Here is a 26,654-nt window from a genome sequence, read left to right as displayed (position 1 = left end):
GGATTTTGCAGCACTAATTACCAAGTTGCTAATTATCCCTCTAAGGAGGTCATGGCTCAGAAAACAAGATGGTGGAGAGGAGGGTCCTACGCTGAGGGGGAAGGGCTGCCATGGTCCCATTCAACACCAGCAACTGCTTCCCTCCCTCATCCCCAGTAAGGCTGCCCCTACCTACCCCATAAACACTTAGAGCCCAGCTCCCAGGTCTGCAATATGGCTTCTCTCAGGTCCTGCTGACCCCAAAAACCCAGGGCACTATCCCTTCTCCAACCATTCAGGCCCTACTCCTGACTCTCCAGGCCCGCTTCCCCTCCCGGAAGCCCCAGTCACATACCAGGCACAACACCGTTGGTTGCGATCGCACTCATGGAGATGGCTGTGAGCATCGTCTGTGAGGAGAGAAAGAATCAGAGTGGTGGCTGGGGCAGGGGGCAGCGGTGGCCTGGGTGAGAGCCATATCCTATACCCCATAAACACCTGCCAAACCCACAAGTTCTCTTCCACTGAGCTTCTCCCTGGTCCTGTTCCAACTCCTACGCCTGCCAAGTCCTTCTTGTCAAGAAAACCTCTTATTCACCAGGTGCGTGGAAGGAGCATACACTATAGCACTGAGAGCTCTGGAAATCCCAGCCTGGCCTCTGAGCCGGATGACCTGGACAAGCCACTGCACTGCTCTAAGCCTCGGTTTCCACATCTACAAAATGGACATAATAACTTCAGCACCGGCTACCTCACGCGCAAGATGGTCTCACGGGTTATGTGAGAGGAAACGGAAATGTGGCAAGAAGTAGGTTTTCAGTGAATATTTGATTTTTTAGAGGAGATGGAAAGAATCCAGTTACAAGGCTGTCTGTGACACATACTCCCATTTTGTGTGTCTGTACCCACCAAAATGCTGACTATGGCGAGCGTACAGGTGAATTCTATATTCTTCTGTTTATCTTTTTTTATCAATGACACAATGATTCATTACTTGTGTAATTACACAAACATACACACACACACACAGATCTAGGTGAAACCTGGTTAACAGTCCTCAGGGACAAGCCTATGATAGGACATGCAGAAAGAGCCAGTCAGACCTAATTTACTCTCAGAGATCATGAGGAGTGGTTCCTATAAAAAGCTCAGGTCTCGCGCTCCCACCTCCCACCTCCCACCTCCCACCCCAGGCCTCTGCCCAGCCCCAGCTGTCAAAGGGTGAGAGAGGGGAGGGATGTCACTCACACAGGAGCAGCAGATGAACACCATGCAGAAGGACTCCATGATGCCTGCGATGCCCACCACCCAGGTGAGTCGCAGGAAGAGGATGACACCAAAGATGTTCTGCAGGCATGGTAAGTACACGCCCATAAAGGTGCCCATGCGTGGGGCCTGAGGGGAGGCCAGCGTCAGTCTGCAGCCCCACCAACACACCAGACCCACTCCACCTCCTCCTTCTCTTCTCTCCATCTCCATCACTTCTTTCTTCTTCCTTCTGATTCTATTTCCCTTCCTCCTCTCCTCCAGCTCCCATTTCCCATCCTTCTCTTCTCCCTCACTTACCCTTCAAACCAACCCCTCCCTCCTTCCCTGCATCTCCTCCCTCATCCCCCAAATCCCACCCCTTGGCCTCCATCATTCATCCCTCCATCAGACTCCATATTTCTCTTCTCCTACCCTTTCTCCACTCCACCCCCCCCCTTCCTCCCCATCCCTTCTTCCCCAAGTCCCCCACCTGCACGGGCTTCTTCTTTGCACCCTCATTGTTTTCCGCCTCTTCGTGCTCCCTACTTCCCTGCGGCAGGTTGGTGTAGTTGGCCAGGCCACTGAGCAGAGAGGACACCATGGGGCTGGTGTCCATCTCCTCCTGCAGAGGGAGGGGGCAGTGTCAGGAGGCTGGAAGCCCAGAGGAGGAAGTGGGTAAGCTGGATAGTATGGGGCAGAGGGTGAGACGAGGGCAAAATCACTGAGGCTGGGATGAGATGGGGAAGAAAGAGGGATAGATAGGCAAGGAACACGGGGGAAGAGGATGGTAGGCTACAAAGCGGGGAGTAGTGGGTAGAGGAGGTAAATCCAGGGAAGAAGGAGGAATGGGGAGGCTCAAGGAAGAAGGTGGACCCAAGGGAGATATGAGGCATTGTAACCCAGGGAGGGAGGGAGCAGGTGATGGATGGAGAGGATGAATTGTGAGTGGGGCCCAACACCCCATGCAGCACACCTCAAACAGCGCCATGTTCTTGCCATCATACTCTTTTCCCTTCTCGGTGTCGGTACTGTTGATGAAGGGACTGCTCTCCTTGGGGTTGCCATCACCTGAGAAGACAGAGGAGTCAGGGGTCTGGCACCAGCTGTTTGTCCTCCATCCTCCTGGGCATACAGCTGTGTGGCCGTTTTAACTCCCTGAGCTTCAGCGTGCACGTTGGAAAAAATGGAGCTGATACTAATCCCTTGCAGGATTTTAGGCTGATAGCACGTATAAAGAGCTGAATGTACTGCTTGGCATAGGTATTGGATAAAGGTGTGAGTGTTTCCTTACTCGTTGGGATCTTATTTCATTTACCAGGGCACCCTCAAGACTCTCTAAGGTCCCCTTCATGGCCATAGCATTCTGATGTTCTGGGGTGGGGACATGCTTTATCCCAGGGAGAATGAAGAAAGATGCTACAGTCTTAAGCCCCAGAAATACTCCACTTCTTGGAGAGGTGACTCCCCCAAGATCTCCCACACCCCTCACTCACCTCAGTCACCATGCATTTTTTGGATGTCCACCACGTGCCAGTACTGGCACAGAGGGATAAAACACAGAACCAGACACTATCCATGCCTTCAGGTAGCCTAAGGGCATGGGAGATGAACCAGTAACCAGGAATTTCCAGCCCAGAGTGGTAAGAACTGTGGTTAAAGATCAACAAGGGATTGTGGAAACACAGAGGAGCCATTCAGCCCAGCCTGGGAGGTCACAGAAGGCTTCCCAGAGGAAGTGACGTTTCAGCTGAGAGCTGAAGGATGAGTAAGAGCCAGGCTGGGAGGGAGGCGGGAGAGTGTTCCAGGCAGACAGAACAGCATGTTCGATGGCCCAGGGGTGAGAGTGAGCAGAGTGGGTTAAAGGAGCTGGAAGAAGTTTGGTCTGGCTGGAGTCTGAAGAAGAGCCATGCTGGGGACCTGAAGGATGGGTAGGGGAATGTGAAAAGGTGAGCCCAGGAAGGTAAGTGCAGGCTGGGTCATGCTAAAGAATTTGGCTTCATTCAGAAGACAACAGGAAGTCACTGAAGAGTTTCAGGCAAAGAAGTGCCACAAACAGACTTGTACATTAGAGCAATCACTCTGGCCTTGAGGTGAAGAACGCAGAAGCTAGTGGGAGACTTTCAGTAATCCAGTCAAGGGCTGATGATGACCCAGACCAGAGCGAGTGGGACAATGGACAGACTCAAGAATTCTTAGCAAAGATTCTATACCAGGTATATGAAGAGGGAGAGGAGGAAGAACCTAGGATAACACCTAGGAGATGGTGCTATTTAATGTATGGGGAGGGCTGGAAGAGGAGGAGGTTGGAGTGGGGAAGATGTTGAATTTGTTTGAGGATGAGGGGCTGGAGGACTCAAGTGGATATGTCCAGAATCCACTTGGATATATGGGTCAGTCTGGGACTCAAGAGAAAGAAAAGAGGTAGAACCATCTATGTAAAGGTGTGCAGGAAGTATGCGAAGCCACGTGCCTGGATGAGATCATCCAAGGAGACAGTCTCTTGGAAAAGAGGGGAGGGTCCTTTCAGAGAGAGATAAGACACCTCCATAGACACATTCCCTTGGCTCCAGCCATCACTCTTCCCCAGTTCCAGGGCTGAATCCCAGTAATAGACACCTCTCTGTACCCTGGAGAAACTCCTCATTGACCAAGTCCCAAGTGAAGTTGAGACCCTATGTATCCTGAATTTCCTGGTCCCTGCATCTCCTGACATCTCTCCCTCCCCATCTCCATCTATCCTCCCCATCCTCCTCCTCCCTACCTCCTGGCAAACTTCCTTAATCACCCACCTAGGACCCATCCCCAGAGCATGACCTGCGCCCTCTGTTATAAACACAATCCCATCCTGTCTCAAAACTGGGGAGGGGGAGGAAGTGATGTCTCATCTGCTCCAGAAAACCCACCACCCACTATCTCCTGCCACTACTTTCACCTCATCCACCAAGGTGGGAATTCCTGCTCCCCCAGAGAAGGAGCCACTAGTTCTTTTTTCCCCTCACATACATGAGTTTCTGGAACTCCTTCCTGTGGGACCTAGCATATAATAGGCGCTCAGGAAAAAGTCCTTGGAGATAAATTCCCTTCCTGACTCCAGGAGAAGAGCTGTCTGGGGCCAGAGAACAGGATGAATAAGAGGGAACCCTCGGTGGGTTCCCTCTCCTTTTAAAAGGCTGACAAGATGCCTCCCTTCTCAACACACCACGGTGGGGACTTCCAAGATGGAGGGGGAAGAGATGAGAAGATATTTACTTGTGGTTAAGAAAAGGGGCTGGGGCCAAGGAGACCTAGGTCCCAGTCCCAACTTCACTGGCTGTGTCCTCACGTTTAGAGAGTGACAAAGGCTCTAAGCCTCTGTTTCCTCCTTTGCAAAGGGGTAACAATCGTCCTAAACTCATATGGCTGTTGTGAGGATTAAATAAAATACATATTGGGTGTGCTTTAGCACATAAATGTAGCTAGTGCTGGTGTTACTGCTTCTTTTACAACTGCGACCATTATTAACATGCCTGGTGTCCCAGTCAGCCCAGGCTCCCCATCCCACACCTCTTTTCCCAGCCGAAAAACTTAGGGCCCTGTCTCCTGTGCGGCTGGGTCCGTTTCCCGTGGCGTCCGCTCTTAGGGCCAGGACAACTAGCCAGGAGAGCCCTTCTCTTCTGCTTTTCACACCCCCTCCCAATCCTCTCCTCCTTCGCTGGGACCGGTGGTGCGTGGGGAGCATAAAAGGGGGCGTCTAGGACCGAGACTCAGCAAGGGAGCAGCCCGGTGCCGGTCTCCATGGCGACCACGCGGGCCGAAAGCGCAACTCCGAGCCGAGCCGGCCACGCGCCCGCAGCCGCTTATGTAACGCCGCGCGCAGCGCGGAGCCAGACTCTGGCCGGACCCGGGCCAGGAGATGAGGGCCGGGGAGGGGGCGGCTCTGGAGACTCGCCCTGGGTCCCGCCTTTCCACCCGCCGCCTAGGCAGGACGCCAGGCGCCCGTACTCGTCTGCCAGGGCTGATCTGGTCCCCTCTCTGGAACGCGGGGCGCACAGGTCGGGAGGGGTGGGGAGCTTCATTGAGCTCTCAGAGGTGCAGGACCACGAAGGGGAAACTCGCCCCGATTCCCTAGAGCCCGGAGTCGGGGTGATGGAGCGCGGAGCAGCGCGCGGGAGAGGCTGGGCCAGACAGAGGCTGAACCCTCCCTGCCCCCGCCCCCTGGGAGCTCTCAGCCCGAATCGGCTTTCAATTAAGCTGCGGCGGCCTGAGCTCCCAGAGAGGAAACCGGCAAGCAACGCGGACTGAGGAGCCTCCCCCGGGGCCTGGGGCTGGGCCTGGGAGAATCCCCAGACCAGCTCTGGGAGGTGGGGCGAGGGCGTCAGACCCCAGGGGGAAAGGAGACCTGGAGGGCAATGTCCTTGGGTTCTTCTTTCGTCCGGAGGAACCCTCTTACTCGACTATTCCCACCTCCCCAGATCGGCCTCAGCTCTCCCCATACAACCCCATGACCTCGGATCAGAGACCTCCGGGGCTCTTGGTCTGACGGTCCCTGTTCCCTCAAGTCCAGGAGGTTCTTAGCGCCCCCTACCACCATCTCCATGCCCTGCTAGGAGGTTCTCCCTCTCTGGGGCCCAGGACGCCTGACCCATGTCCTGACCACTTCAGTTCCCGGTCCTAGGCCCTATATAGAGAGAGGTGGTCTGGAGGTGTCCCTCCTACACTTGGGATCTGGACAGTGATGGGGAGGGGCTCGAGTGAAGAGGGTTCCTAGCTGACTCCTTGCTCCACATACATAGGTGTTCTTTTTTAGGCCTCCCAAGATACCACGGAGGTTCCAACATCAGATCAGAAAAGCCAGGGCTCAGGGCCTGGACCATCCCCCATGTCTAGGGACACAGAGAGGTTATTTTTCAGGGTGAGCCCCGTTCTCAGAATGGGGGCACCAGAAGGGGATCTTGGATGGAAATGACCCCCCATCACTCCCCAGGCACCGCATCGGGGTGCCTGGTGCTGTCGCAGACTTGACTTTGCCAACCCCCCTCCCTCCCGCAACTGAAGCTGCGGGGAGGGGGACAGCTGCGGGATGAGGTGACCCCAGGGTCACTGGAGAGATGGATGAGCTGGCCAGCCGGTAGTTCTAGCCCCTGTATATCATTCACCCCTACAGAGGAGTAAGGGATCTAAGACAAAGGATGAGGGACCCTGGTGTCCACAGCCTTCCCAAGTGGCCACTTGGCCTTGGCTTAGATCCAAGGCCCAGAGGACCTTAGAGTCAAGGCTGCAAGGCCCTGGAAGACTCCACTTTTTCAGCCCTGGGGCGCTTCGGCCATCCCCCAGAGACGTCTGCTGGAGTCTCGCCCAGAGGGTCAGGCAATGCCCAGGGTAGCGTTTGAAGGCGCTGAGCGCAGACAACCAAGCGGGAGGCGCTTGTGCGCAGGGGACGCAACGCTGCTGGAGGGTGGGGGGTGGGGGCAGCTGACAGCCGTGATGGATGCCTGAGACCGCTGGGGGCGGCGGGGGGTCCGGGAGCTCGAGGGGGTGGCTGGCCCCCGAAGGCCTTGGAGCAATGAAACCGCGGAGGAGGGCGGGAGAGGGCGCAGCGACAGGACTTGCTCAGAGCCCCTTGACTCCTGGTCTATCTCCGCACCCACCGCAGCGCGTCCGCAGTGTCCGCGCCAACGCTCGGGGACTCAACCACTGGGACCCCATTCCTGAGGCCTCGCTGGGGGAGCTTCCAGAGCCGACTAGAGCGACTCCTCCCTGCCCCGCCCTGGGAACCCCACTGCCGCCCCAGGGTACTCAGAGGAGGGGGAAAGAGGGGAGAAAGGAGAGTGATCTCGCTGCCTGTCCAGAATAGGAACCCACGGGGAAGCGAGAGGGAGCGGCAGACTCCGCAAAGTAGAGCCTAGAACCTCCGGAGGAGGAAGTACGCTTCAGTCTGAGCTTGGACTCGGGCAGCCTTGGGGGAGGGGACCCCGATTGCACCAAGTGATTCCCTTAAGGAGACACTGCAGCTCGGACGGGGGCTGTCATATGGCTCCAACCTCCCATAGCCGTCTTTCCCCCTACTTTTCTACTGGAAGTCTCAGAGCAAGGGACTGCAGCAGGCTGCACCCTCCGGTGGCGCTGGTCCCCGCTCTGCGCCAGGACGCCAGGGTCCCTTCCCGGGAAACTGCGCCCTCCTCGCGCTCCGTCGAGCTCCACGTCAGCCCATTCTAGCTCCACTATCCCCTTCCCACCTCCTCCCCCTCTTAGCTAACCTACGTCTGCCCCCCGGCCGTGGGCAATAGCAACCTCTCTGTCCCCAGTCCTGCCCCCAGGCGCGGCGCATTCCAGAACCTCGGACAGCGCCGGGCGCATTCCAATGGAGCAAGGCGCCAGGCCGCCTCCGGCGCCCACCGCCCAGGTCAATGCCAGTTTCTTCTCTGAAACAGGAGGCCCCCGTTCCGCCTCTAACCCCAGAGCTGCCTCCATCCCCGCCGCCCGCTCCCCTGCCGCCCCCGGACCGCCGCTTACCGGGGTTGGCGCCCCCATCGCCGTCCTCGCAGTCCGTCAGGTTGTTTAGCATGGTGGCGGCGCCGCGCCGGGCCGGGGATGACTGCGCCGCCTCGCCCGCGCCCCTGTGCCTGCCTTCGCCGCTCGCTTGCTCTAGCTCTCGCTCGCTCTCCGCTCCACGGAGGAGGAAGCTGCAGTGCCCGCCCGCCCGGCGCACACACACTCGCACACGGACACACGCTCACACCCGCGCGCGCCCCCTCTCAGCGGCGGCGCTGCTCACCTCATCCCGTATGCAGGAGGCGTGAGCCACTGGCGGGGTTTTGGGGGGAGCGCAGGAGGGAGGGACGAAGGAAGGGAGACGAGGGGACGAGGGGCGGGCACAGCGAGCCTGGCGCCCCCCTCACACGAAAACGGGGGACTTGCGCGTGGGATGGAGGGGGGCTGCGGGAAACGGGGCCTCGCCTCCCTTGAGCAGACGCAGCTTCCCCCACACACTCTCCGACGCAGGCGGGGCCCGGCACGTGGGCAGGTGCCATCCCGCGCCCTAAAAATAACGGCAGGGAACTAGGTCGCGGCCGCGGAGATGCGGCCCCACAGCGGCCGCCTGGCTGGGGGTCTGGGGTGACCCCCGAGGGGGTAAGATAAGGGTGACTGAAGCGACAGGGGCCGCCATGGAATATGGGGCCCTGGAGATCCTGTCTGCAAAGCTGGAGAGAGGAGCCCTGAAGAGGGGAGAAGAACCAGACCCTCTCCTATATCGCTGTTCAAGGGGCTGGAGCTGGAGGTGTAGAGCGCCCAGGGGCCTAACAACTGAAGCAGTGTGCTGCCCCCTGGGGGTTCGGGGTCACTGAGCTTAACCGTCTAGCCCAGCCTGTCTTAAAATGGGAGGGGTGGAGTCTGAAGGCCGCAGTGAACTCTCATTGTGCTTAAACTGACAGGAGTAGCAGCATCCCACCCCAAATCAAGTCCTGGGAACCCACAGACAAGGACCCTCTAGTCTGGAATGACCTGAAGAGGAGATGGGTAAGAGGAGAGAAGGCAGCACTCTGGTCGGAGCTGGATTCCCTACCGGTGGGTGGTGCAGCCTCCAGGGAGGGCAGGCTGGTTGGATGGCTAACCAGGGACAGAGTGGGGGAGGGGCGAATGAGGCCGCCTGTCGGTTTCAGATCAGATTTTCTCCTGGGTTGGGAGTGTCTAATCCCCATAATCCAGGATTGCTTTCTGAAGCTTCTAGAGCCGACATTCTCTCTGTGCTCCTCCCCCTCCCCTGAGACCAACCTCCCAGAAGCCTGAGCACCCTGGGACACCCCTCCCCCCATCACTTCTAGAGTCCAGCTTTGAGCCAGTGGTGGAGACATCTCGGGAGGTGGCATTAGAGGTTTGGACCCTGTGAGTCTCTGGGAGATCTAAAAATTGGAGGGTGGGTGCAGATTAAGAGGAAATGATCTTCAGACTCGCTCTAGCCCCCAATGCTATAGCCCTATGAGTTCCAGAAGACTTCGAGGGCTGGAGGGATCTTGTCCATTGTTTCATCTAATGCACAGCTTTCATCTTGCAGACGAAGAAACTAAGGCTCAGAGAGGGAAACGACTGCCTAGGGGCACAGTGCCGGGGGCGGCACAACTTGGTCTAGAACTCAGTTCTCTTTACTCCAGTTTAGGAACCCCTCCTCAACAGAACCCCGTCGTAAACTGGTCCTGCCTCTAACAGAGGGGCAACGATGCAGTTACACCCAAGCTGCTCAACAGCTTCTTGGCACTGAAAAAAGGAAAAGAGATCGGGTCTCAGATGAGCTTTCTCCCTTTTCTTGGGCTCAGGCCTCGCAGGTGCAGGACTGGAGTGGCTTATCCTCTTGCAACTGAAGTCGGACCCAGAAGACCTTCAAGGGCCCTAAAAAGTCATCCATAGCCCTGAAGACCCCATTATAGGACAGGTCTCTTTCAGCACCGTGAACAGGGCCAGCTGCCCAGATTCCATTGCACGAATTTGTCAATGACTTCAGCCTGTTTTTTTTTTTTTTTCAGCCTGGGTCAACTGTGAAGTCTGCAGCAGCTGACTCAGAGATGTCTCTGAGGGACCCACCAACAAGGTATCACTGCCACTAGGTTTTGTGGATGTGCTTTGGGCCCTTTAGAGTGGAGAACTAGCTATTCAAAGCATGAGAACTGGTCTTGAGTCTCCCGGAGAGAAAACCACAAAAAAAGGTGAAATTAGTTTGGACTGGTGACAGGGGTCAAAAGGAGAGAAGGTGGGCAGGCCAGTGTTCAAGTAGCTCTAAGCACTTTGCTACACACACATATACCACCACCACCATCACGAGGGGTTTCTACTGCTCTATGGGGACATGTAACATAGTAAAACATGTACAGTATGTTTGTCCGAGTAGTGCTGTGGAATACAGTAGAAGCTGGGGTTATTTAGCAATCCCAAGTCTGGAAGGTTCCCCTGTAGGCCTCTCCCTTCATCTGTGGTCCAGAGCTAGTGAAGCTCCAGCCACTTGGGAAGCCATTTTTTGACTGGACTCACCCACAAGGAAACCTAGAACCCACGGGAGCAGAGATGAAGGCAGGGTCCCCCATCTATCCACCTCCTCAGAGCTCCTATCTCAAGAGGTGTCTGGGATTCAGGAGACAGTGTTTGTATCCTGTCCTCTGCCCCAAAACTCCCTGTGTGCCTTCAGAGCAAAACTGAGTTCCTCTCTCTGGACCTCAGTATTCTCATCTGTAAAAAGAAAGGGTTGGGCTGGATAATCCATGGAACTTCTCCCTGCTCTGAAACTCAGTACTCTCTCCATTTATCTCAGACTAAAAGTCAAGGAGCCCTTCCTAAGGAGCCCAAGCCAAGTGAGGAGATGGTCCCAAGAGGAGACCCCGGTCCCTTGATTCACACCTCTCACCTTTCAAGGAGATTGGGCCCTATTCTGGCCTCAGGCCAACCCTCTGCAGTGGACTTTGAGAAAACATTGTAGGCACCTCCTGTGCTGCCAGCCTGGCCTTGGCCGACAAGAAGTGATCCCTCAGCTCTAAGCCCCAGGAACCTGGCTGCCAGGCCAGCAGCCCCTCCTAGCCAGAGCCCTAGCAAGATCTAGGACTAGGGTAACCCTCTCATTAAAACAACACGATGCAAAGCTGGGCAGGGTCCTATTTCTGAATGCAGAGTTTCTGAAACTCATTCTCTCTCCCATCCTATGTTTCTCAGAAAGAAAAAAGCTCAGGGAAGCTGCCTCCAGGGTATCTTAGGATTATGGAGCTGAAAGAGACTCTATAAATTATTTTTTACCACTTCCCCATTTATGTGGAAACTAGAGTCTAGAAATGGAAGGTACAAATTGTTTTATGGGGTGAGATTATGGCAGACTGGGGAGTAGAATCCAGCTCCCTGACCTGCAGCCCAAGGCTCCACCCACTAAGCAAGGATGAGGAAGTTGGAGCCACCTGACTGTCTCTTTCCAGCTGAGGCCAGCACAGTGTTCCCCATTATGGCTCAGTCCCCATTCTTATCCCCATGACCTAACCCAATCACCCCCAGCTCTAGTTTCATGGAGCCAAGGCCCCAAGCCCCCTCCTTCACTCTTCTCCCTCCCACCTGCAAGTCCCGTCCTCCAAACCCATGCCCCTAAAAGTGAATTGATGAGTCCAACGCACAGTGCACCCCACACATACACATAAGGCTCGCCGCAGAGCACGTCAACCACCACCATCTCCGTGGCAACCGGGGGCTTAATTAACAGGCTGCAGCCCTGTCACCATGGCAACAGCACCCCAACAACCCCCCATTTCCCTGCATCTCAGCCCTGTCTTCCCACTTTTCCACTCTGGACACCCTTCTCACTGCACCCACCCCCCACCCCCACCCCACCTGGAGAGCTGGGGCCTGCAGATCTCTGGTTCATTGAGAAGAGGGGAGGGGAGAGGAGGGGGAAGCAAAGAGAGAGAGAGAGAGAGAGAGAGAGACAGCAGCCTGTCACCATGGCAACTGCAGCCCCGTTCATAACCACTTTGTTGCCATGGAGATTCCCAGGGCTCACCTTGGGCCGAGGTACTGGGCAGTGAGGCTCTGAGCCCTGGCTTAAGGAGGGGAACACTGGAGAACTCCTTGAACAGTCTGGAGGTGATCTCCAGATCAGACATTTGCACCAATAACAGCGTCATTCTTCCCAATACACAGATGGAGAGACTGAAGCCTGAGATTTGGGTCTGGAGGAGGCAGAGAATTCACCCTTCTAGATTATCAAATAATCTTAATCTTAAAGATCATTAAACAATTTTTATGGCTAGAAGAACCCTCAGGTAACTTCCTATTCAGCTCCTTTATACTAAAATCCATTGCCATTGAGTTGATTCCGACTCATAGAGACCCTACTGGACAGAGTAGAACTGTCCCATACAGTTTCCAAAGAGTGACTCGTGGATTCGAACTGCTGACCTTTTGGTTAACAGCTGAGCTCTTAACCACTGCACCACCAGGGCTCCCACCTTTATACTAGAGGTGGGGAAATTGAGGCCCAGAGAGGAGAAGCAATATGCAAGAAGGCCACACCACAGAGCCTGAGCATGGATGGATATCATGTTCTGGGTCCCTCTCCCTCCATGGGGACACACCTCGCCTCCTGTTGATCTTAACCCAGACAAGAGCTTTTTCAACTGTTCCCAGGTATACTCCTAGGTCACAATCAATCTCCTCATAGTTCAGGTGGGGCAACGGAGGCCTGGGGGCCACAGCCAGGGTGAGTGAACTCAAGGCTCAGTCTCTGACTAGCTTCTTTCACTGCCTGTGAGTTGTGTGGCCACCTACAGCTGATCTCCCTGACAGTAGGAAGCACCCCACAGGGGAAAACCCCACTTCCTTGGCCCAGAGTGAAAGACAATGCTCACACACATTTGACCTGTAAAACCTCCTCCAACCCTTCCTCTACTTTATACATGCTGCCACCCCTCCCCTTGGACCTGGGTGAGGACCGGAGGTGGTGAGAACATCTCCCTGAGGTCAGAGGCCTGACACAAGAACAGCTGTGGAAAAGATGCCACCAGATGTTGGGTTCCCTCTGGGAGGCTTTTCTGCTTCCCCATGCAGTGACCTCCCAGGGAGGAAGTGCTCGAGGCCATCTCAGAGCTTAAGAGGTTAAAAGTCATCCAGGTCAATCTCATAATGGGGCTTCTAGCACACACATGCACACAGGGACCCACCCCCACAGACAGACACAAAAATACACTCATCAACATGCCCATCAACACACTGGCAAACGGTGACACAAAAGGACTGACTCACTGACCAGCCCACAGGTCATCAGGGCTAGTGTGGGATGCTCCCCCTTCCAGAAACCCAAAGATATATATACAGAGAGCACAAAGAATTCCAGACTCACATCCAATTTGCACACACATCTGCACTCCCAAAGCCTGGGGGCTGTGCTTTACTTGAACAGTGAGGGAGTGTGGGGCTGTAAAGAACGGAAAGAGTAAGCAAGCACCCTGGGGCAAGAGAGACAGCCATCTTACTCCCAGGCCAGGGGACCGGGAGTGGGAGGAGAGAAGGCAGGGGCAGAAGAAGCAGGAGCCTACAGCCACTTCCCCTCTCGTCTAATGAGCATTAAGAACCCACTAAGTGCCAGGCTCTGGGCTTGAAGCTCAGAATACAAAGATAAAAGGATATGGTCCCTGCCCCTGAGATGCACCAAAGGAGGAGAAACCAAAAATCAAACCCCTTGCCGTCGAGTCAACTCTGACTCATAGCAACCCTATAATAGGACAGAGTAGAACTGTCCCATAGGGTTTTCAAGGAGCAGCTGGTGGATTTGAACTGTTGACTTTTTTGGTTAGTAGCCAAGCTCTTAACCACTGCACCACTAGTAAATAACTGCCATCACAGGGATATGGGCTCTAATGATGGGAAATGTCTACCTCTGCCTGGGAGCAAGGGAAAGGGAAGAAGGATTTCAGAAGAGGTTAAATGAGCTGCAACTCAGAGAGTGAGTAGGGGTTTCCCTGGCTAATGGGGGAGGGGGAGGGGGAGCAGACTGGGAGCAGAAAAGGAGGGAATATGAATGAAGATCAAGGGGCTTGGTCTTTATCCTACAAGTGATTGGAAGTCCGTGTGGAGGGTGAGTAAGGCAGGACTGGAGGCAGGGGGACCTGTGAGGAGGCTGTGGACAAGGCCATGCGAGAGAGACCGGAGGCCCAGACCAGGGTGGTGGTGATGCACAGATGGGGAGATGTGGCCAGATTCAGGATGAGTTGTGGAGGTGAAGTGGAGAAGATTTGAGGACCAATTAGATTTGGCGAGAATAGAAAAGGGGCCATTGAGAACGACTCCCAGATTTCTGACTTTCAATCCTGGGAGGATGATAAGGCCATTCCCGAAAGTGGGAAAAGGGGCAGACAAATGATGGGGAAGGTAAACAGCGGAAATCCAAGTGGCCACGTCCAGGAGACAGTTAGTTCATGGAGCTGAAGCTCCGTGAAATTCTAGGCCTGGATGTGGTCATCTACACAAGGAGGAGGCTCGCCAAAGAAATCCCTAAAGGCCCTTCTTAGGGTTTTGGCGCTTGGGTTTGCTGGTGCCAGTGAGAGCTCACCTGCGGCTCAGCAGCGACCCCTAGCGGCCCGAGGAGGCTCTTCCTCCTCCCCGTGCTGGGGACACTCTAAGCAGACTCGCCTTGTTCCTGCCAGTCTTGAGGGGCGCAGATCCAGTCTGGGGACCCCTGATAAGCGGCCCCTGCCGGGGAGACTGTGTGTGCAGCCAAGGTGCTACCTCTTCAACGAAGGATAGATGTATTCTTGCCCTCCCCTCTCCTCTGTACCCTTTAGGGTACCAATGCAACCCGCCCCAAGAGTAAGACGCCCCCAATCTCGAGTGAACTGGGTCCTCCCAACCCTATCGGAGCTGGAGTAGAAGCTAAATGGGTCCTTAAGGGTCAGAGCTGGTGTACCCGCGGGATATTGCCCAGGATCCAAATCAACTTCCCTTTCTCCCGTTTTTTCCTGGGATCCCCGGGAGCTATCTGCGACATTCCAGGGACCCGCCAGGCACCAATGACCCGCTGACACGCTTCAGCGACCTGGACGCATTTTTTCCTCGCTCCCTGATCCTATTCCCCAGCCCTAGCCCCACCCCATATTCCTGGCCCAACCTCTTCCCCTCTGGTCCCGCCCTTTCCCGCCTCCTAACCGAGCTAGTCCCTCCCCTTCTCTTTTGCTCTGGACCCACCCCCTCGGTCACACGCCCCTCTTTTCCCTGGGCCTACTCCCTCCCTTCTGGTCCCGCCCCCTATTCAAGATGCACCCCCCACTTCTTTTAGTACCCTCGGCCCGGCCCCCTTGACCCTAGCAGCTCCATCACAAGATCTGCTCCTTGGCCTACGGACCCGACTCTTCCCCTTTCCCTGTGGCCCCGCCCCCGGCCTGACCCCGCCCCCGGCCTGGCCCCGCCCCTTCGTGTCTTCGGCTCCACCCCCTCTGTTGGTCCCGGCCCCCCTGCGCTCTCTTGCCCTTATTTGGGACCCTCCCCAGCCCGGACCCTTCCCCTTCCAACAAAAGACCCGCCCCTCCCATACCCTCCCTCATTTCGCCACGCCCACAGGCAGGTCCCGCCCCCTTCCCCAGCGCGCTCCAGCCCCGCCCCCTGCGGCCTCTACCTTTGGCGTCTCCCTGCGGGACGCGGTGGGGGTCTGCGGCAGCTCTCCGGCTGGACTCGGTGTCAGGTATCCCCGCTGGCCCTGCGGGGTGCAGCGAGGTGACGGTGAACCTGCGGCTCATGGCGTGGAAAGGGAGCAGGCGGCCAGGGCGCGGGCCCAGATCGCACAAGTGGCCGCAGCCAGGCTCTGAGAGGGATAAAGAGCGGATCCCCCCGCCCGTCGCCCCCCGCTCGCCGCGGCGCCGCGCAGGGTCCTAGTGCCCGCTCAGCTGGGCCTCCCTGAACCCGGCCACTTCCCTCGGAGGCCCGGGGCTCTATCCTACCGGAGGCGCCTGAGGAGCCTACCCGCAGCTCAGAGCCCTTCCAACTCAGGGGGCCCTAGTGTGCAGCCGCCAGAGCCCTGGGCTGCCTCTGCTAGGGTCTCCTAAACACCTGGGGTTCATTCATTCATTCAACACATATTGATAGCGCCCTGTGGTTCGGGCACGGTGCTAGGCACTGGAGATACAGCAGTGAATGAGATCGACTGGTTTCCTGCACTCGTGCAGCTTAAATTCTAGTGAGGTGTTGAGGGGAAAAGATCACAAGCAAGCAAACGCTTAGACAAGATCATTTTAGATTGTGGTATATGCTCAGAAGAGAAGAAAATAGGGCCATGGGATACGACTAGGGGGAAAGGCTACATTAGGGGGTGGTCTGAGAACAGAGAAGGCCTACCAGAAGATGTGATATTCGAGCTGGGACCTGACAGGTGAGAAGGAGCCTGCTGTGCAAAGCCCTGGGGGAAGAGCTCTTTGGCAGAAGTAGGATAAGTGCAAAGGCCCTGGGGTGGGAAGGAGCCTGTACTGTACAGGGATCAATAAGAAGACCAAGTGAAACAGAGTGAGTGGAGAAGAGAGTGACAGACCAAGGAGGAGAGGTGGGCACATCATGTGATCTTGAAGGCCTCAAGGAGGAGCCCAGATTCTTTTCTAATCCATAAGGAAAGCCACTGGAGATTTGGGAGCAGGAGAATAGTGTGATCTGATTCATATTTTGACAGGATCAGTATGACTGCTGCGTGAAGACTTGACTAAAGAATAAGAGTGCAAGCTGGGAGTCTGATTAGGAGATTCCTGCAGACCTCCAAGTGAGAGGTGATGACAGCCAGGCTAGAGTGGTGGCAGCCGTCTTGTTCCAGGTATATTGTGGAAGTGGAATGACAGCACCTGCTGATGGATCCGGTGTGGCGTGTGATGGAAAGGGAGGAGTCAAGAAGAACCCTGGAAACTGTCATACACTGCTGCTGGGAGTGTGAAATGGGCAAAAACACTTCAGGAGACTGTTTGGCCATATCTACTAAAGCTGAACATACGTATATCCTTTGGCCCAGCAATTCCATTCCTAGGTATATACCCAGAAGAGATGGCTGCAAGTGTTCACCAAAAAGTCATTTACAAGAATGACTTTTCATAGCACTGTTCATAATAGCCCCAGATGGGGAACTACCCAAATGCCCATCAACAGTAAAATGGGCAAATTGTAGTACGTTCACACAGTGGAATACTACACGGTAATGAGAACAGACAATCTACAGTTCACAGAAGAATTCGGATGAAGCGCACAACTACAACATTGAACAAGAGAAGCTGGACACAAATGACTACATACTATATGACGCTATTTAAATAAAGCACAAAGTTAGTCTGTCTAAGCTGGTCAAGGTCATGGTGGTGGCTATTCTTGGGGAGAAGCGGGTACGAATTGCAAGGGGCATGAAGGGACTTATGGGGTGCTGATAATGCTTTGGTTCTTGATCTGGGTGTTGGTTACATAGTTGTGTTCAGTCTTCGAAAATTTATACAACATACATTTGTGATAGGTTCACTTGTCTGTATGTTGATTATCCTAGAGCTATGGTTCTCAACTGGGGGCAGCGTTGCCCACCAGGGGACATTTGGCAATGTTCGGAGACATTTTTGGTTGTCACAACTGAGGGGGGATGCTACTGACATCTAGTGTGTTGGGGCCACTTTTGTGATCCTGACCTGCACCAAGGCTCCCTGGCCATGAGCCACAGGTTCACCATCACCTCAGTGCCTCCTGTGGGGACCACAGCAGGGGATGGGATGGCTGACCCTAAAATGGTCTAACATCTGGCCACAGATCCCTGCCCACCACCCACCATATCCTGGGGGAAGGCAGCAAACATCCTTCAATATATAGGACAGGCTCCCACAACAAAGAATAACCCAGTCCCCAAATGTCAATAGTGCTGAGGTTGAGAAGACTTGTACTAGGGTAAGAAATTTAAACAATTGATTCCTAGGTTTTAGGACTGACCATGTCTCTATCTTCAATGCCCAGCACAGGGCTGGGCTCCATGTCAGGGCTCAAAAAATGTTTGATGAGGCTAAGCCATTTCCTTGGTAATAGGGCAGTTGTAAGGATCGAATGGAGTCCCTTGATGGTGCAAACAGTTAACATGCTCAGCTGCTCACCAAAAGGCTGGAGGTTCAAGTCCACCCAGAGGCACCTCAGAAGAAGGGCTTGGTGACCTGCTCTGAAGAATCAGCCACTGACAGTCCTATGGAGCACGGTTCTGTTCTGACACACACGGGGCCCCGTGAGTCAGATCAATTCAGCGGCAACTGGTTGTTTTTTTTTTTTTTTTTCTTTTAAGGGTTGAATAAACAAAAACAAAACAGTTGCCATTGAGTCCATTCCAACTCATAGCAACCAGAACTGCCCCATAGGGTTTCCAAGGCTGTAACCTTTATGGAAGCAGACTGCCACGGCTTTCTTATGCAGAGCAGCAGCTGATGGGTGTTCAAATTGGCCACCTTTCAGTTATCAGCCAAGTGCTTAACTACTGCACCACCAGGGCTCCTTAAGGATCGACTATGTTAATATTTATGAAATGCTTAGAATGCTGCCTGACATATAGTAAGCACTGTAATCATTAAATAAATCCATACACATGTACATATACACGTACATACAAATTCCCTTCTGGAGGTTAGAGAATCCAAGTTTATTAGAAACATTCCAGCAAAAAAGGAAGGTGGGAGGAGGGGGCCAGCCCACCTCCGCTCCTTCCTGTCCCCCAGAATAGACCCACCAGTTTCCAGTTCGTATCCGGCAAACTGGCCCCTTCCCCACTGGGGAGGGCCCCCATGGGAGCCCTCACTCCACGGCTGAAACACAATAGGAAGCCCTACTCCTCAGGGCACTGCAGGATGTCAAAGTTCACGTAGCCCACTTGGTCCACCTGGTTCACTTCATTATCATTCCGGAAACACACGCGCCAGTAGAAGCGGTCCTGGCAGAAGTAGGCTTTCTCTGCAGGGGAGAGGTGGGTATGAGATGAGTGATCCCAACCTTCCTACATACACAACCAGAGCAGGAGCAAGATCTTTGCAATCATTCCTCCTGCCCTCTCTAGATCTTTCCAAGGTTTTCACATGACACCTCCATCTTCCTCACCTGCCTGTGAGGTGCTAGAAGGCACAGACCTCTGTGTCCAAAGACTGGCACAGAGCCTGGCACACAGTAGGCGCTCAGCAGACATTTTGTGAATGAACTAACAAATAAATGGCTGACCTATTTCAATGCTCAGAACAATTCATTCAACATGCACTCATTCATTCAACAAATTCATTTCTTCAACTGATATTCACTGAACACCAACTCTGTGCCAAGCACTGTTTGAGGCACTGGGGATACAGCAGAGAAAAATATAGGTATGATCTCAGTTCCTTTGGTGCTTACACTCTAGTGGGGCAAGACAATTAACAGGCAACCAAGTAAATCAGTGCGATTGATTTTGACAATGTAAAAAGCTATGGAGGTCATAAAAGCAAAGAAGTGAAATGATAATGAGGGACACAGAAGGCCTCTCTGAAAGGTGGCCTTAGCGCTGAGATCTGAAGGATAAGAGGGAAGCAGCCAGGTGACAATCCGGAGGAAGAGCCTTCCAGACAGAAGGAGCAACTGGTGCGCAAAGGCCTTAAGCCAGGAACGACCTTGATATGTTCAAAGGGCTGCCAGAAGGTGGATGCGGGCAGAGCAGAGTGAATGACAGCAGTAATGGGAGGAGATGAGGACCAAGAGTAGGGGTCAGATTGTGTTAGTTTCTTTGACCTTGGAAGGAGTCTGAGGTCATCCCCAAGGCCACTGCCTTCCACTCATAACCCATCCCTACTCCCAGGGAATATATTAAAGATATTGGACAACCAGAATGGTTTGGACAAGGATGTTAGTAAAAGAGATGGTCAAAAGTGAAAAGATTCAAAAAATATTTTGACGGCAGCGTCAACAGAACTGGCCGACTGATTGAATGTGAGCAGTAGGAGAAAAAGAGAATGCAAGTCTAACTCCAACTACCTCCGCATTTTACAGAAGAGGAAACAGACTCAGTAAGTGGCAGCGACTTACCCAAAGACACGCAACTACTGATTGTCTTATTTATCACTGCATGCCCAGTGGCAGCACAGTGCCCACCACATCATAGGCACTTTGTAAATATTGTTTAATAAAGGAATGTGCCTTCGTGCAAGCCATATATGGTGGGGGGTGTTGGAGGAGAAGAGCTTCCAGCCAGGGAAGCCAGGAATTTGGGTCCTCCTCCTGGCTGTGCCCCTGACTTCCTGTATGGCCTGGGGAAGGTCTCTGCCGCTATAGAGATCTCACCCGTACTGGGGTATTTGCCTTAATCTCCAACACCTTTTTCTATCTTGCTCAGAATCTGACCACTTACTGAGGCAGGGGAGCCCAGGAGGGGAGGAAGGGACCCTCCCCCGCCCCCAGACCACACCCTCACCTCGGTACTGGAAGATGTCGTGCGTGTCCAAGGGCACCCCGGAGAACACCTGGTCCACCGAGCGGACGCTCCGGGGCTCCACAGTCTGCGTCTTCACGTCGAACCTACAGCGAGCAGACAGGCGCTGAGCCGGCGGGCAGGTGGACGGCGCCCGGGCTCCCCCTGCCGGCGACCGCTGTGACTCTCACCTCCAGAAGCGCTGCCTACTAAACAGCAGCGCCTTACCCCCGCCGCGCGGAAGGGCTCCGGTGACTTCAGCCACATCTGGGCCCAGGCCCAGCTTGTCCAGGCGCCTCGGGCCCAGCACCGACGAGCCCGTGTACACCCACACCTGGCGCCCTGCAGGAGAAAAATGTCACATTGGTCTGGGGGGCCCCGGAGGGGACCCATATTATCCTTAAATGTGAGGAAGGAAGACCCACGGTGGCCTTTCCCAGGCCGGTGTGCCCGCACTCAAGGGGCAGAGCCGCAGGGTACGATTTGCAAGGGTGCGCTGCAGAGAAGCTGAAATTCAGTCCCCTGTAGACTCGCTAGGAAACCCTGGTGGCGTAGTGGTTAAGTGCTACGGCTGCTAACCAAGTGGTCAGCAGTTCAAGTCCGCCTGGTGCTCCTTGGAAACTCTATGGGGCAGTTCTACTCTGTTCTATAGGGTCGTTATAAGTTGGAATCGACTCGCTGGCACTGGGTTTGGTTTTGGTATAGACTCGCTAAGGACTCCCTGGGTGGTGTAAATAAACGCTAACCAAAAGATCGGTTGCTGACAGAAAGGGTGGAAGTTTGAGTCTACCAGAGGCACCTTGGAGGAAAGGCTTGTCAGTCTACTTCCAAAAGGTCACAGCCAGTGTGATCACCGTGGAGTGCAGTTCTCCTTTGACATCCATGGGGTCGCCATGAGTCAGAATTGGCTTGATGGCAACTGGGTTTTGGTTATAAAGATGCTAAACTGCATTCACCAGGAGGGCACTCCTTTTTCTAATCTGGACAAAGATGTTTTCTGGCTTATCCTCCACTTCTCAGTCCTCCTCACTGGTGAGGGATAGGGCACGGGAGAGAAGAAGTGGAAACTAACCAGAGAAGAAGAAAACCTTCTTGGTGAGCGGGTCCTCAAAGGCAGAGTCCAGCTTCAGAGGGAGGGCGGGCCACGTGTCCGAGATAAGGAAGGGGCCCTGTACCCTGGGGCCCCTGCCCTCAGAGAGTCGCCAGTACCTCCTGGGAATGTGAAAGGGGAGAGGAGGGCACTGAGTCATGAATCTGGTGAATCGAGGGCCAGTGAGGGAGGGGAGGGATTGGCAGGTACCCTCTCCAAGCCCCCTCGGTCAAACACACATCCCTACCCCCTCACCCATTCTTGAAGAAATGCAGATGGTCTCCGATCTCTGCGATGGCGTCAAAGATGTTCACTTTGCATGCATCTTCTGCTGGATCCAAAAGCACAGTGGAGGTCGTAGAAGGGCTAGCAGTGGGGGGACCTGTGGGGCCAGCAGTGGGGGGACCTGTGGGGCCAGCTGAAGGGGGGCCGGTGGGACCAGCCGAAGGGGGGCCGGTGGGACCAGCAGTGGGACGCTCTGAGGGGTGGACAGTTGGGGGTCCTGTGGGGCAGATAGCCGGGGGATCTGTGGGTTGGGGTTCAGCAGTGGTGGTGGTTGGAGGCCGTGGTTCAGGTTTCGGACGAGGACCTAAAAAGAAGCACCAGATGAGTGAGCCCTGTCCCCCCACACCCCTGTACCCACAGAAAGCTCCCTGAAGCCTGTCCGTGGCCCTCCATCTGGCATACACTGTCCACTTCACCGGAGATATTAGCGCCTGCCTTCCCCCAGCCACAGACAGGCCACTTCCTCTCACACACTTACCTTTCATTCAAGCCATATTTATTCAATCCCTGGGCTGGGTCAGGGGACACCCAGAGAGAGCCCTCCCCCTTCCAGGCTGATAGGAAAGAATTTTTTTTTTTTTCGAGCGCTCACCATGTGCCAAACTTAATGTAAAGAGCTTTATAAACTCACACTGGCTCGTTTGATCTTACAGAAACCCTATGAAGTATATACTTGAATAGTCCCATTTTTTAAACGAGGAAATAATAGTAATGACAACAGCAAGCGATGATAACAAAAATATCAAACACTTACATGTTGCTTACTATGTGCCAGGCATTGTACTAACTCATCTAATCCTTATAACAATCCTATGAGGCAGGTACTATTATTAATCCATTTTGCAGGGGAGGAAACTGGGGCACCAAAGGGTGAAGTAATATGTCCAAGGTCACCTGCCAGAAAGTGGCTGGACTGGTTTTGGAACTCCCCGCCAGAGTCTGGGCTCTTAATCAGCATCTCCAAGCGCTGATGGGCAGGATCGGATCGGACCCCCCTCTTCACCAGATGTTGGGGGTCCATTCTCTGGTGCTATGGCAGAGCCGCTCCCTTCCCTCTCCTCTCTCCATCCCTGTCCCATAGCCTCACCATACAGATGCTGGATGCCCTTCACGTCGTCCTCATGCAGCGGGGGGTCTTCGGTGAAGCGGTACATGGGGTACATGAGTGCCTCGGGCACCGAAGTGTGATCTAAGCCCAGCGCGTGACCGATCTCGTGCGCCGCCACAAGGAACAGGCTGTATCCTGGAGGGAAAAGGGAGCCTAAGATGTGAGGTCGGGCCAAGACCCCAGCCCCCGCCACATCCCCATCACCCCACCGCTGCGCCTATCAGCAGCCCCAGCGGTGAGAGCGGAACCCCGCCCACCTTGGTCTGGACAGAAGCCCCATTTCTTGTCACGGTCGAAGTTCGAGGTGGTGGCACACCAGAGGCGCCCATCTCTGCGGCCCTCCCTGGTACAGGCCGTGTACTCCTCGCCCAAGAAAACGAAGGGGAAGGTGCACAGCTCTCCCGGCGAGTTGCCCCCGGTCACTGTAGAGTCAGCTAGAGAGACCCAGGGCCTTAGGTGAGTGCGATAGGTGGGTCCAATAAGGATCCAGGGGCGGGCCAAAGGAGCTAGAGAGTCTTGGTGACCTATTAAAAAGCCTAGGGGGCGCTATGGGGCACGGCTGAGACAAGGCAACGGCGGTGGGCGGGGCCTGGGGGCAGGAGCCACTGGAGAGGCAGAAGGCTGAGCAGAAAGGGTAGGCGGTGGTGGATGGGGCGGGGCAATTGGAAGTCAGGGGGAGGGGTTGTGAGTGTGGGCGGAGCATAGCGGACCTGAGGACCAATGAGGTGTGGTGAGACAAACTGGTGGGTGGAGGAGCCACGTTTCAGGGACCAATGCAGGGCCAGGGGGCGGGGCTGAACCTGGTAGGCGGGACGGAGGTACCTCGGGTGGGACAGAAGCCATAGAGCTTGTCCTGGTCGTAGTTGGCGGTGGTGGCGCACCAGCGGTAGCCATCCGAGCGGCCGTCGGTGGTGCAGGCCGAGTAGGAGCGGCCCTCGAACGTGAACGGAAACACGCAGGGCTTGCCGTTGTCATTGCCGTGCTGGGTGTAGAGCCCTGCGCAGGCCCACACTGTCACCCTGAGGTGCCACGAGTTCACTGACCCACAGACCATCTGCAGTCCATCCCCTTCTGTCCACACTTCACTGATGAGGACAGTGCGCCCAGCACACAGGGGAGCCACTCGCAGGTCACACACTAGTGGCAGGGCTGGGACTAGAACCCAGGGTCTGGCCTCTGAGAGCAGTGGGTGCTCCCACCCCTCGCCGCGACCCCGCACTCACTCTCACTGGGGCAGAAGCCAAACTGGCGGTCGGTGTCATAGTCGGCCGTGGTGCTGCACCAGAGCTGGCCGTCGGAGCGGCCGTCGGCGGTGCAGGCAGTGTACGAGCGGCCCTGGAAGGTGAAGGGAAAGTGGCAGGCGGCGCCATCTGCGTTTCCAAAGCGGGTGGGAACCACTGCGGGAGGAAGAAGAAGAGGTGAGGGCGGCTGGTGGTGGGTCTGAGGGGAGAAGGGACCCGGGGCTTGGAGTGGCTCAGTATCTCACCGACGCCCTTGCCCAACGACCACAATTCGTCATCGTCGAAGTGCGCGTCTCCCTGAATGCCGGGGCCGGGAGGAAAGGCGTGTGCCAGCAGCCCGTCCTTCCCGTCGAAAGGATACCCGTCTCCGTGCTCTGAAGAAATGGGCGCAGAGGAAAGGAGTCAGCCCAGTACAGATTCAGGTCGTGCGCTCCCCACGGGTCAGTGCGGGCTGGGACCCTGCCTGCGTGCAGCTCACCAAGCCTTGTGCCCCGGCGCTGGGCCGTGTCCGGTCGGAGGGGCGCCACATGGGCCGAGGGGGCGTGGAAGAGAAAGCGGGCTCCACTGCCACCTCCACACTCTCAGGGGTCCTTCCTTCCCCTCTCCGTCCCGCTGTCCAGGACCCTCATAGCTTTCCCCTTCTTTGGCTCTCACCCTTGACCCCAAACCGGATGACGATGTCCACGTCCCTGGCGTCCTTCACATCCTCGCTGCGCAGGCGGGTGAAGGTGAGTGGTGTCACCTCGCTCCACGCCGCGAAGGCGCGGGCAAAAGCGTCTTCGATCACTTGTTTGGGCAAGTCTTCCGAGTAGTTTTGGATCCTGCAAGGGGAAAAGCCTGAGGCGAGGGCGAAGGCACCTGCAACACCCCACTCTTCCTGCGCTCCACGATTTCATCTATACTACGCTTTGAGGCGCATTTTTCTCTGTGAACCCCGCAGATCGGCCCTGACAGTACCGAAGGATTGCGAAGCCCATTTCCGGTAAAGGAAAACGGAGGCTCAGAGGTAGAACCACTGCACTAGGTGTACATTACGTACCAAAACCCGGAGACCTGTCTGAGACAGGACGAGTTCCCCGCTGACCCGCCAGGATGGCCTCCCGCCCCCCGCGGGGCCCAGCTGCACACCAGTATGTGATGTTGTGGTGGTTCCACTTGAGGTCACCCTCGAAGGTCTGGAAGCCACCCATGTCTGGGACGCCGCAGCGCGGGGCTCGCATGGCGTCCAGGGTGGTGCTGTCCAGCTCGCCGGTCTCGGGCAGGGCCAGGTTTTGCTGGAGAAGCCTTAGCGCTCGACCCAGGGACACCTTACTGTTCATCTCCGCCACACGAGTGTAGCCATAGCGGTACAGATACTCCTGTGTGTGAAGGGAGCGCATGACATGTAGCTAAGCATGCCAAGGACATCCCAGAGCCTGATCCCTTTCTCTGCCCTACTGGGCTACCACTCCTCCTGTGCAGGTGCCCAGGGACTAGCAATAAGGCATTGTGCCCAGAACTTGGTAGCCTGGATACCAATGCTTTTTGCCTCCACAGGGAATCCTTCTCCAGCCTAGGCATCCTCAGCTCCTTCACACTTCTGGATGCTCCTGGCCCATGCCTACCCCAGACTCCCCAGGGCTCATCCCTGCTCACCCCTGGAACACCAAGGCCCACTCTGCACACCCCCGAGCCATGCCCATCCCAGAATCCTCCAATCTTTCCCCCCAGGCACCATGTCCCATTGCCCACCTAGGAAATCCCCATTGGCCATCCCTAGCCATCACTGCCTAGAGCCTCCACAGGATACCCCCTCACCCCCATGCCTGCCCCTGGACACCTCTGTTCTCCAGACATGCCCATCATGTCCTACACCCCCCAAAGCATCTCCTCTGAGGCCCCATGCCCTACCTGTAGAGTCTCAGCACCTTTCTGGCCAGCCCTCCCCAACTCTAGACTGGCGTGTTTGCCTACCTCTGCCAGCTGCATGTCAGTAAGATTGGATCTCAGGTCTCCTGGGAAGACCACAAAGGTGGGTTGGTGAGGTCGGGGTGCGGCAGAACAGCCGCCCAGCAACAGGAGCGCCAGGACCAGGAGCTGCCAGGGGCTCATGGTGAGGGTAGCAGTGTCTGACTGCAGCTGCACTCTTGGGGGCTTTAAGGAGCCGCTGCTCACTGAATCAGTGACCCCGCCCCTCCCCGTCAGGCAGGGGCTGACTCAGGGGCTGGCGTGTGTGTGTGTGTGTGTGTGTGTGTGTGTGTGTGTGTGTACGTGTGTGTGGCAGCCCCAGCAGGAGAAGGCAAAGAAAGGGCTTACACCACCTCCTTTCCCCGCTGCCCACAGCCCCCACTGCCAAGTCAGGCAGGACCCCAGACCCACAGGAAACCGCAGGCCATAAGGGAGGGGTAAGCGTTTTGCAAACTGCAGAGCTTGTGAGAACTGTATGAAAGCGAGGGAGGGGGACAAGGCTGGAGGGCTCCCCAGCCCTCAGTCCAAAGGTGGTTAGCTTAAGTGAAGGTGGTTAGCTTAAGAGGATGGAGGAGCCTAGTGTCCTCTTGCCCCCTTTGTCCTTCTGTGACACCCCACCCCCCAGGCTCTGTCCTCCTTTCTCCTCCCTAAAAGGCTTTCCTCTGCCTGCTCCATCTGGGGACAGAAGGAGTGGGCGCTGCTAGACGGAAATTGGGGAATTCCGCCAGGGCACCCCAACCCCCCTGCCGTCTCGGACAGGCTGAATCTTCAGGGCAGTAAGGAGGGGAGTGTGTGGGATCTGGAAACCAGCAGAGAGGGCTTTGTGCTCTTCCTTTATGGCCTCAGGCAACA

At 55.6% G+C, this 26,654-nt stretch overlaps 2 protein-coding genes across 2 annotated transcripts in view; both read right to left on the bottom strand.

The window, feature by feature from the left end:
* The window catches only part of SLC12A5 (solute carrier family 12 member 5), a 35,042-nt gene extending 19,587 nt beyond the window's left edge, over positions 1-15,455 (bottom strand). The window contains exons 1-5 of the mRNA XM_064276150.1: positions 15,335-15,455; positions 2,201-2,295; positions 1,718-1,849; positions 1,228-1,374; positions 335-389 (exon numbers count right to left, since the gene is read on the bottom strand). Of these exons, the coding sequence (XP_064132220.1) occupies positions 335-389; positions 1,228-1,374; positions 1,718-1,849; positions 2,201-2,295; positions 15,335-15,455 (550 nt within the window). The remainder of the gene's footprint in view (positions 1-334; positions 390-1,227; positions 1,375-1,717; positions 1,850-2,200; positions 2,296-15,334) is intronic.
* Positions 15,456-18,322: 2,867 nt separating this feature from the next.
* Positions 18,323-25,994, bottom strand: MMP9 (matrix metallopeptidase 9). Its single transcript, XM_010591741.3, has 13 exons — positions 25,809-25,994; positions 24,984-25,213; positions 24,510-24,676; positions 24,101-24,229; positions 23,838-24,011; positions 23,437-23,610; positions 22,872-23,048; positions 22,594-22,749; positions 21,477-21,810; positions 21,204-21,343; positions 20,323-20,473; positions 20,135-20,238; positions 18,323-18,654 (listed from the first exon to the last, which is right to left on the bottom strand). The coding sequence occupies exons 1-13, from the start codon at positions 25,944-25,946 to the stop codon at positions 18,530-18,532; spliced, it is 2,199 nt and encodes a 732-aa protein (XP_010590043.3). The 5' UTR covers positions 25,947-25,994; the 3' UTR covers positions 18,323-18,529.
* Positions 25,995-26,654: the final 660 nt, after the last annotated feature.

This window comes from Loxodonta africana, chromosome 24 (assembly GCF_030014295.1).
Source record: "Loxodonta africana isolate mLoxAfr1 chromosome 24, mLoxAfr1.hap2, whole genome shotgun sequence".
Taxonomy (NCBI): Eukaryota; Metazoa; Chordata; class Mammalia; order Proboscidea; family Elephantidae; genus Loxodonta; species Loxodonta africana.
This window is presented reverse-complemented; position numbering and strand designations above follow the sequence as displayed.

What these genes read in the sequence shown, in the direction of transcription:
- MMP9 (XM_010591741.3), bottom strand. Translation starts at nt 25,946, where the DNA reads ATGAGCCCCTGGCAGCTCCTGGTCCTGGCGCTCCTGTTGCTGGGCGGC. An exon ending in CATCCGGTTTGGGGTCAAGG is followed by an intron (nt 24,230 to 24,509) that starts GTGAGAGCCAAA and finishes CCATTTCTTCAG; the next exon opens with AGCACGGAGACGGGTATCCT. An exon ending in CGACATCTTCCAGTACCGAG is followed by an intron (nt 18,655 to 20,134) that starts GTGAGGGTGTGG and finishes TCTCCCCTGCAG; the next exon opens with AGAAAGCCTACTTCTGCCAG.